We start from the raw sequence: 11,863 nt of genomic DNA on the forward strand, positions 1-11,863 counted from the left end.
ATAAAAGCATATAAATTGTGAATAATAGGATAGGATTTACAGATTTATCCCGGGGGAGAGGAAAGCCGATGAGACGGCTTATCCATATGGCGAACCACGGCCTCTCGTCCGGTTACTATTCCAAGTCGGGTATGGGATTAGTTATAATGTTATGTTCGGAAGCATGGATTTGGTGGTGGAGGAAGCCATAACCGACCAGCGGTTACGTAAACCACCCAACGGCGGCGAGGAGTCCAGCAATCCTCTTGCACATAACCATCCCTGCATGGGATTTGAACCTGCGAACCCACGCAGAGTAATTAGAGGTGCGGTGGCAAGCGTATTCCTAACGCTTAGCCCGTTGAGCTACACCGCCGCGCAATTGCAAAAAAATCATAGTTCTCCCCCAAATATAAGTGTCTTACAAATATATCCGCCTCTTTGAAGAAACACAAAAAGACCTATTTTACCCCAAAAGATAAGTGTCTTACAATTTCTGCCCCCCTATTTACACAAGACCAGCATTAGTACATATAATAAAGTGTTTATACAACGAGTTTGGAAAAGTTTGTATGTGGGGAAGATTGAAACCTCGTTTAAACCTGGCTCGATAGTCAATTCATGAAAAAATTTGCAAAAAGACCAATTTTGCACAAAAGAATAAGTATCTTACAATTACAACTACTTATGAAGTTGACACTACAGCGATCTCATCAAGACGTTTAAACCGCCTGTTGTTGAAACGAGTACGCTTTAGCTCCTGTTGACTTTTCTCCATGATTCCCTGTGTTCGATTATCTTTTGCTAAGTTCTGTTTGTTATAGACCGAGGATTTTACGTAAAGATGCCCATACTTTTCATAGCCTATTGTTGTATCATACCTGCCTAAATCCCTACTAGCAAAGCCCCCACAGAGAAATTTTGGGTACATAAAATGTTTTAAATGCAGTCATCAGTTCCGGGCAATAAAAACAGTTTGAACCACATAAACCAGTATCTGAAGCAATTTTTGCCAATTTTGTATAAACTGACGACTGGGCCATGTTGAAATAGAATAAATATATTTCCCCCCATATACTCCTTTTCAAACTCGTTGTGTAAATAATACCTTAATATAATTACTTTACTGGTCTTGTGTAAATGAGGGACCGTACATATAAGACACCTATTTTGGGAGTCGAAACATGTCTTTTTGCCAATTTTAGTATAAATAGACAATTGGGCCAGGTTTGAACGAGAATAAATATATCTTCTCCCCATTCAATCTTTTTCAACCTCGATGTATAAAGAGCCTAATGCCCTAATGTCCTTTACTCCACATCCGAGTATTTACGCCAGAAATATCTATATCAAATTATTAAAAAAAAAATTCGCGATGACCGATCACAGAAGATGAAACTTCACTCTCAGCTTTAATTGATGTGGGCTTTCCAGTTAACTTTTCATGTTATTTTGCGTTTTTCTGTATTGCAGCATTTGTTTCGATGCGACATTGAGAGTGACACCACTAGAAGACACCCTGGCGACATATAGGCTTTGATAGGATAGACTCAAATATTAATACCAGGTCCTACGTCAAGTCCGACCAACGACTAACGGTCCGACGTATCGTAAACGTTTGTTGGCAAGAAATACCACTTTTGAAGTTGCGAGTCTCCGCGTATACCCGGGTACTCAACTAAATTCTACCAACAATCACGTACTACAAAATGCATTGTCCCCCACTTGTCTCGCTCACGGTTAATAAAAGAATATATCATGATAATATTTATTTCAATTTATTGAGAAGAAAGCTTTGGAGATGTTATATTCTGTGAAATTGAGTAAATATGACGCTGCCACAATTTTATAGTCTCGCAGCCATCTTGTATTGAAAACTATTCGAAAATAAAATAATTCACACAATATATCATTATATTCTCGAGACAATGTAAAAGGGATTTCGAATTTTTTTTACACGCTGTTCTTGATATTTTGCTAATTATCCAATGTTACATAAATGAACAATGTGTCAAAATGGACCTTTCCCCGATCTTTGACCCCCGAAAAATTCTTCTTATACTTTACCATTACAAAATTTTCGGGGCTATTTTAAAAGTGCTTTTGCGAGTTGGCGCCTGTAAAATGAGGTATGTGTTTCACAGCATCATTATGATTTATCGCATATAACAATCTGTTTTTTAAAAGTACCGGTAAAGAATTTTAGCCTAGTCTATCCCAGCTAATTCTACACTAATTTTCTATTACTGAAATTAAATTAAAACTCCTAGGAAGACAGAGTGATCTTTGAATTGTCTGATTTATATCTTAGTTTCCGAAACACAACTGAAAACTAACGAATAGAGTTCGAAAACGAGGTAATGTTCACGACCACGCTTGAAAATCTGTCTGGGCGGAAGCGAAAAGGGAGCATTGTTACGTCACTTTTTGCATCTTGCTGATTGGCTAATGTCACAAAATAAACAGGGAAGTCGATGCTCGGGGAAAGGTCCATAAGCTCGGCGAAACTTGTTTTTAAGATTAATCACGTGACTCTCTAGGGTAAGTCCCTGAATTTCCCCTGATATATACAAAGAACACATTTTGCGATCGCGGCGTGTTACGCATGTCTATGTGCGGACAGTTTGATAGGAATAAGATATATATCAACATGTAAAGACTGAAATACGAAAAGGACATTGTGGCATTAAGGCAACATACAGACATCATACTGTCATAACAGAATCGAAAGATAATAAATCAAGAATATTAAGAAAAGTATGGAATTGAAATGCGACTGTCTGCAGATAGCCTACTGCAAATACTAGGCTATTACTAGAGATTCTACTTGAATACTAAATGAGATTTAACTATATATGCACAAATAGTTTGTAGTGTATCTTGAAATGACCATACCAATGCTCAACGTTTTTAAACATTCATTTAATGGCATATTTTTGTTTTGTTCTCTTTGTGTGTAGATATATTGCTTTAACAATGCTGGTCAATAGATATCAATTAGGCTACAAACGTGTGATTAGTGTTTTTCCTGATAATTTATTTTACTAGTGTCCATACACCGAATTTACCTTCAGAGTTTTGAGTTTGTTTGTATCTTAAACCTCTTTATCACCTTTTCAGCAATGCATAGTCTAGCAATCACTAGTGTAGTAGTTCTCGTGGCTTGGTTTTTTTTAGCTTCAATGACCATTGTCGTCACTTTATTGCATTGCACTCCCCCTATTATCTTTGAATGAGATTGTATTGGTTATTATCAATGTACCGGTAAGTGTTAAAAGTACAACAGTCCGAAATACTATCGGGTATTTTATTTGTTCAATTCTGGCCCAAGCCTCATTTATTTGGGTTTTTGTGTGGGTGTGTGTGCTGGTGGGCAGGCACATGATTTTCCTCATGTTTTAAACTTTTTTAAAGGTTGTGCTTCAATTCGTGTGTGTTATGGTGTTTTCGAAATAATCCATCTACCGATATGGGTAATATGCGGAAAGGCTCGTCACTTAAATACGGATACCGTTTCCGTATGTAAATTCAGAAATTGGCAGAAACCCGTTAGAGAATGGGGTAACCAATTACAGGGTTATTGTATTATCTCTTAGTAAGTTCAAAGCAAAGTCTCTCTATTAGGGCTGTCCAAAATCGAATAATTTTTTGATTCGAATCGAATATTTTTGCCGAATCGAACCGAATAATCGAATATTATTGCGCAATCCTAAATCTGTCTCTATTTTACAATAAACGCCTGCCCTTCGATGTTGTGGTGACGTATGTGCAGTTACATCTTACTTACTGCTGGTATTTTGCAATACAATGTTTTCAGATTTGTGAAAGGAGATCACACGCTTGTATGAACTGGTCAAAAAAATTTGAGGACTCCAAAATTTGGGTCTCGAAAACTGTTGAGTGTTAGGGGTAAAAATTGCAATCTCAATTCTAATGGATTCAGTTTTAATAGGACATGTAAAGCCTGTAGATGCTATTTTAATCCTATCCACTAGGTTATGTTTTTTTGTGTAATTTTCAGCAAAATAATAACAACCATTAATATAGATAAAACTGTTGCTCAAATTCAAAATTGCATTTAACAAATTCGAAGCTAGTTTGATGACTTTAATATTGTTAGTGTAAAACAGCCATCAAAAATCAAGAGTGCAATTATTTGTCTTGGTATATTGATGAATAATACAGTATTGCCATCATAAGGATCCCAAAACACCTGTTTCAGCTTTGAGTTGCCTTTACCAAGTTCCTATGATAACTAACTTAACAGCTTCATATCGATTCTATTTATAGAACTATCGTTTTCTAAATTGTCTTTTTCTCCTTGTTCTCTCTCAAAAACGTCATTACCCGATAACTTTTAAGTTATGATGACCATGCATGAAATGGCTAATCACGTGCCACCGGGCGGGCATTAGGAATGACATGTTTATCACAAAATGAAGGCAAAAGAAATATTGGGAAACCAATTAAGCCAGGAGCGAGAGCGGTCTAAACTCGAAGCGCCGCCGCTTGCCCGATAAAAAACGTCCTGCAAAGGTGGTTTCCGCTTTATGTACCTAATCTTAGCGATTCGAAAATTAGCCGAAAAACGATTCGAATAATTTGCGATTCGATTCGATTATTTGGTTCGCTTGGACAGCCCTACTCTCTATTAGCTGATTGCACCCAGATACATTTATAACATCCTATTTGATCAAAAATTTCAGACTGGCTTCATTGATTCTCATTGCTGCACTAGTCACTAAAATAGGTACCATATTTATACAGTTATATGAATATTTCGATTTACCGAAAAAGCATACACAGAACAAAACAATGAACACGCAAATGATTAAGAAAATTTGAAAAACTGACAAAACTTCTAATAAGGTTAAAAACACATATTTCGAATGTGAATGGTGTCAAAGCTGTAATCTTTGTCATACCTCACAGTTTGGCTGTATTTCTCTGTATTCTGTATTTCTCTCGGCAAATATTGATAGGAGTCCTGCAATCCTTCCGCACATATTTATTTCCCCGCAGGATTCGAACCAGCGAATCCAAGCAGTGTAATCAGAGGTGTAAAGGCACCACACCGACGAGACCATTTTATACTATGAGTTTTATACTATTTTCAGAGCATATACCATTAAACTAAAATGAGAATTGTACATATTTTGTTGGTTGCTCTTGTTGCAAAATCCTTCTATTCTATTGTTCTTCATATAGAAACACCACGTAGTGTTGTGTAAGTATGAAACATTTTGCATTCATATAAGTATTTTACCTGAATACCATTTTCATTTTAAATTATTTTAACAAGAGAGCAATTCGCAAATACACAAAAGTTGTGCAGCGGTGCCGGTTCAATAACTTGGCTAAGCACCAAGTTTGTTGAGAAGATTGGTAAACAACCACAATGAAGACTGTTAGGTGTAACAGAATTAAGTGTCATCATATGATTTAAAATGAAATAGCATGTTGGTTGAAATGTTGTGAGAACTACATGGGCAATCTTGCCTCGTGACATAGACTACAAGTGAAAAGTACTCTGTGGTCAGGCCTTAAATTTGTAATTTGTAAGCATTGTTATGATACATGAATACTCATGTACTCGTTTTTTTACAGGTTTGATGAAGTTCACTACGGTAGAATATGTAAATTTTACCACCAAGGCCAATTTCATCTTGATTCTGAACCACCTGGTGCAAAAATATTGATGCAACTATTTTTACCGAAACATTCTGATCAAAATATTTGGAGTAAAGTTGGAAAAGGTGATTAATTATGATTAAGATCAAATCTCTTAATAACTTTTGCAGAAATATTTTGCTTCAGCATTGCATTTTGGGTATTCAGTCCTTTATTTAATTTTTCGACTCTTGAGCTGATGAACTTGAAAATATCTTAATATTGAAGTAGTAGGAGTCATCAAAAGTCACCTGGTTATCGATCAACAGCACACAAGAAAATAATAATACGTTAAAAAAATAAATAAAGGCTGTTGCAAATGTAAAACTCAAATCACTTAAATTTGTTTTATGATTTGTAGACTTTCCAGATGATTATCCAGCATGGATAGCTCGTCTTCCAGCTGCTATATGTGGTGTTCTACTTCCAATCATCGTCTTCAATATTATTTTATCACTGAAGTTTTCTGCTTTTGCTGCACTTATTTCATCCTTTCTTGTTGTTTTTGGTGAGTTTAGTTGCAATATTAATTAGCAATTAAATTTAGTATTGTTTCATTTTTTAATTATTAGCAGAGGGATCAAGAATTTTAGCATACTGAAAGTGTTTGGCGTATTTTTAACCGCTGTAGGATTAGAATTGTTAAATTAATTTTTTTCTTAGTGTATGATAGTGTTTACAATTACAATTCCTTTTCTTCTAAAATTGACTTATCGGTAATATATATTTTTTTTCAGAATTGTTTTATTTTATCTCATTACTTCTTACTTTTTATGCTGTGATCGGCAAACGTTATGTACCGGTAATAATGGGCCACATTAATTTCCGCCTTTAAGCAATGTGCTTAGTTAATAAATTTATGAGAAATATTTGTTTTTATGCATTGAAAGTAAGGTGGTTCGAGGGCCACAAAAATTTCAAAAATTCGCGGGCTGGAGGTTGCGAACCACTGTTTCCATCGATAATGTGTTTTTTTATTTTTGAATTCTGGGAAAAAAGGTTTCAATGTTTCACTAAAACTTGTGTGGTCCACTGAATCAGCTGGAACTGGCAAATGGCCTGCAAAGATGAAAAGGTTTGTATGTTACCTTGGATCTAAATCAATGTATATTCATTTTACAGATAACGCACTTATTGTCCAGAGCAAACTGTTTCTTCCCGATTCAATCATACTATGTTTTCAATATCTTGCAATATGTTTATCACTTTCAATGACCAAACAAAACGGAATAGTAACTGGAATAATTCTTGGTATTTCTCTGAGTTTGAGTACTTCAAGTTATGTAACATGGATTGTTATACTTTATATAGTTGCAGAAGAATTGTGGAAGATTATTACGAACGGAAACATTTCATTGGTATGTCTTATGGTAGTTTAATAGTTCTGCTATTTGTACTACTGGTATATCAAAACTTCTTCAGTAGCCTATGTCTTCTTTAGTATAGAACCGTGAGATGAAGTTTTATCAGTGTCTTTTTTTCATTACACTTGAAATGTTATGCGGGTTAGACATACGCTTATCTGAGACTGATAAATGTACATTGACTATATTATAATTTCTAATATGATTTTCTAATTTCCTCATTTTCTATCTGCAAACGTTTCTCCAACTCTGGATCATTCAATTTGGGACTCATCTAAATAAACAATGAAACAATCTATTATTCGTATATTGAGTGGAGAGAATACTTTGTGTTTGTAACATTCTATCTGCTAATCTATGTAGTCGATTAATATCCATTGTTAATTTATGCCATGTAAATTTTCAATTTTTATCATATTTTTTAAAGGAAACATATTAAACTGAAATTACAAGTGTGTACAAAATATAATTCCTTTTCAGAAATCTGTTGTTTTCTCGTCTGTGACATATTTCTCTTATGTTGTAATGACTCCTATACTAGTCTACATTCTGATATTTTACCTTCATTTCGCATTGCTGCCTCTACCTGGTCCCCATCAACAACAGTTATCTCCTGCATTTCAAGCATCCTTCTCAAATAGTCCTGATTTCAAAAGCAAGACTGTTGTTTATGGCAGGTAATAATTTTTTCTGGTAAGTACGGTAACTTTAATAAGCACCGTACTGTGAGATGTGACTAGTGTATATGTCAATATGTTAAGACAGTTGTTATCTCAGACTATTAACTGGTCATGGTTCATATGATCAAGCTGTCTTGTTGGGTCTCCTCGCCATGGAATAGATATGGAAATCCTACCCTTATATTCTTCAATTCCTAATATGTAAATCTTTAATCCGTTAATTCATGTGGTATAAATCAATGTGATTATTTATTCTATTTCAATAAAACAGCCAGTTCACAAAGTCTTTGCACCCTTATTTCAATACACTATACTGCATGATGAATCATACATTAATATATTACAGTAATTTTACTTTTATGGTTATCAATATAAGTCTAATATTACCGAATTATTTCAGCTATGTCACATTAAGATCAGTGTCTAAAAAATGCTACTTAACTTCATCCAATAAGAGATATCCAGTGCAATATGAAGATGGAAGATATAGCTCTCAACTACAGGTTGTACCTACTCGGTTGAGAACAAGACATTGTATTCTTGAAATTTCTCTGACATTGTAAAATTTCACTAGTAATTGAAATATTTGAAATTAAAATCTGTTCTCAATTGTAAATATTCTTGTTTTGTAGCCCGGTAGTGGTTACTTCATGTGATTTCTGCAGTAAATCCTAATTTAATAACAATTTTGTTGTAAATATGCATGAAATTGAACTATTTGAAAGCAGATCCGACATATATTAACTCGATCATTTATAGAGGATGTATAGACACTCTTTAGTCCCAACATTACCATTTCCTAATCTAAACAGATGGTGAGCTGCACTCCAGAAAAAGAGGCTCGTAACTGGTGGTTGGTGTCACTGCCTTATGAATCTGCTTCAAAAAACAAGAAATTGCATAATGATGATCAATTACAGCTGATTCATTCCAGAACGAACAATAAACTTCAAGCAAATGAGGCTGCTGGACCTTTATCAATTTATAAACACGAGGTATCTACTACTTCATAAATAGCTATTTTCAATTCCTCTTTGCATTAACAGTTCACCTGATGTTCGTTAGGATGTCATTGATTGCCTTGTATTTGCATTTGATCAATTTGATTCCTAAAATTGGCAATATCTTTATGAATTTCTATATGTCTAAATAACCATAATTTTAATAAGCCGAAAATGTGTATAACTGTGTGTATTTCTTAATTTGTAGTATCGTTGATAAGGTGTTGGTTTATTTGATCAGTTTTAGTTCTAATTGTATTGTGTGAAAGCACCTATTCTGTTTTGCTATTCCAAGGTTTGTTGTTACTCTGAAGATTCTGACCTTCCATATGAACCTTTATGGACAATTAAACTGAAGACATCAAAATACAATGACAAGTGGAAAACTTTATATCACAAGATTCAATTTATCCACAATGCATCAGAAACAATGTTGCGTGTTAGTATTCAGTTCAAACTGTTCATAGAATTTAAGCACCAACTACTGACAATGTTTACGTCTGAAATATTTACTGGAATAATGAGAAGATTCTTTCATTTACGTAAATACACTATTGATCCTTTGCAACATGTAGCGCTCTCTACAATTTAGTACCTCCTTGATGTATGAATTCAAAATATTGCGTTGTTTTTCATTTTACAACTTGATGTGAGATTATTGCTTGAAATTTGCAGGCACTCACCTTGTCTTCTATCTTAATGGGCTTCCCAAACTTTTAAGTTATAGATATCCTGCAAATATTTGATGTAATTTAACTGACTATTACGAACTTTTTAGGGAATAACATAAGGCGATGATTCTCGAACTTATTCAGCTTTCTTAGCACTGACAAAAATTCAAAATATTGGTGTGATTGTTGGTGATCCCCTGACCTCGAACTAATAAACCCACAGTGAATATCATCTTCTTTATATTTGCTTTTGAACGTCTGCCCAACTGAATCTTTCTATTTGGATAAACGATCTTATTCAAAATACTTTTGTATGATTATCAAAATTAGTTTCGAAAAAAACACAAAGTTAATGCGCTTCAATAACTGAATAGCAAATAGAGTTAGTTAAATATTGAGTGGATTTATGCTATATTTAAACACTTGTAACACAATTGCTTTCCTGTTAATTTAAAACTCGGTGTCTCACCTGACAAACTCTCATGACATATTAGTGTGCAGTTTAAGAACTACTGACATAAAGTTATATATTTTAAAGGTTACAGACATGACATATTCGCAATCAGGACACTATGAAGTTGTGTCCGATGTTCAGAAAAGCAACTGGGCTTATGGTGATACAGAATGGATAGCGGAGGAATTATTCCATGATGATTTTACCGATGAAGAAAGAGATGATGACAATATGGAAATAGGCTTTTGGGATAAATTCTTTGAAACACATGTAAGAGAAAATTTAATGAACTTTAAAAATGTCTGTCTGGTTTATTGCAATGATGGGAGGAAGTGTTGAGTACAGAAGTGCCTGAATCTCGCCCCAGTTTTATATCTTATTTTGGCATTGAGAAACATAAAAATTTCACATAATCTGTAAAAGCGGGAAACTAAAGAAATATCAATCATATTTAAACTGCCTCAAGTGCTCATTAATATAAAACTGTACAAAATCTAAACACAGTAGCCTTCATCATTCATTGTCGTCTTGTACTATTAATTCAAAATGATCAATTTGAATCATTAAGTTATACTTTTTGTGGCATCGTGAAGGACGCGATCACCTGATGTAGCCCCATTTGCAGATTGACAAAATTGTTTTAAACTGTGCCACTGGTATTGACATGTTGTTTCTGAAGTTTTGTATTAAATATTCAATCTTAAACCCTCTGATCGGAAGTTCACAAAACAATCACTATACTCTATCTCGCCACAGGATTTCTAAAATAACATACAATTGATTTTAAGTATGGACATCCGCTTCATAGATATCATTGTATTGTGTACATCCTCGTAATCAAATCCTGATTGATGTTTTCAACAGTTTGAAACAGGAATCTTGTTCAAATCCAGGTTTTCAGTATCACTAGTAATCTCTTGTTTAGATGCTGATGTATGAATTATCTCGATCAACAACAACTGATCACATACATGCTTCATCACCGTTCACCTGGCCTCTTGCACAATCAACAATCCCATACTGGCATAATCAGACATTTGATTTTCAAATACATTTGGCTGGGAACCCAATATCTTGGTGTACTGGGATTTGTTTCTCTGTTCTCTACGGATTGATGATTACTGTATGGGCAATGAAGATGCAAAGAAAGATGGTCACCATTGATATAGGTATTTTGATGTTAAACTGATTGCTTATACTATTTGTTGGGGATCTGTCATTAGCCAGCTTTATGAGAGTTGCCATTCTTCAAAGTCAGGAATCTGTGACATCTACTGTGCTTGCTGGTATGGTATTACGAATTATCAGTGAATCCTTGTTTGTATTTTATATTTTCAGAACTGTGGACCAAGAATGCATATGCCTTTACAATATTGTCATCAGGATGGTTATTGCATATGATCTGGTGCCTATCATGTGATCGCCCATTGTTTTTATATAACTATCTGCCTGCATTGCCCTTTAAACATATGTTACATGCATGTGCAGTGGAATCTATTACAAAAGTCTGGTAAGCTCAAAATAATAATAATAAATTAGAAACATAATAGCCTAAACTAAAGGTTAAATCAATGCACTTTATTATTTGTTTTCAGTGGGAAAGCAGTATCCATATGTTACATATTTTTGATGGTGATGATAATTTTTACGTTTGAAGCCTTGTCGTCTGTAACTTTTGGAGTGATCCGTCCCGATGATGAGACTATCAAACTATTTCGCTGGTGGAATGCTTGGGATGTTTTTCTTCATTCGAAATGGAGTGAATAATTTTTCAGCACTACCCCAGAGCAAAAAATAATCACAAATTTTATCGTTGGTGTTGTGTTTTCTAACTTCTTAAGTATCATTATACTATTAACACTTGTGAATTATTTGGTTTTTTCATTTGATTAGGGTTTGAAACGAGCGGAAATGTCTTAAGTAATTGTGGCATTCTGAATATATACAGTGTTTCCCCGAAAATGAGACTGGGTCTTAAGGGCTTATTTTTGGGTGATGTACAAAACAAAATGATGTACAAAATATGAAAACCGATATCCATTTA

General features: G+C 34.3%; 1 protein-coding gene across 1 annotated transcript; it reads left to right on the forward strand.

Annotated features, from left to right (window-relative positions):
* Positions 1-5,067: 5,067 nt before the first annotated feature.
* On the forward strand, positions 5,068-11,802 carry LOC120342777 (protein O-mannosyl-transferase 1-like). The gene is made up of 12 exons (XM_039411751.2): positions 5,068-5,206; positions 5,587-5,735; positions 6,011-6,157; positions 6,772-7,007; positions 7,494-7,690; positions 8,094-8,196; positions 8,506-8,688; positions 8,990-9,133; positions 9,904-10,089; positions 10,745-10,988; positions 11,158-11,329; positions 11,415-11,802. The coding sequence occupies exons 1-12, from the start codon at positions 5,118-5,120 to the stop codon at positions 11,584-11,586; spliced, it is 2,022 nt and encodes a 673-aa protein (XP_039267685.2). The 5' UTR covers positions 5,068-5,117; the 3' UTR covers positions 11,587-11,802.
* Positions 11,803-11,863: the final 61 nt, after the last annotated feature.

Source organism: Styela clava, chromosome 3 (assembly GCF_964204865.1).
Source record: "Styela clava chromosome 3, kaStyClav1.hap1.2, whole genome shotgun sequence".
NCBI lineage: Eukaryota > Metazoa > Chordata > Ascidiacea > Stolidobranchia > Styelidae > Styela > Styela clava.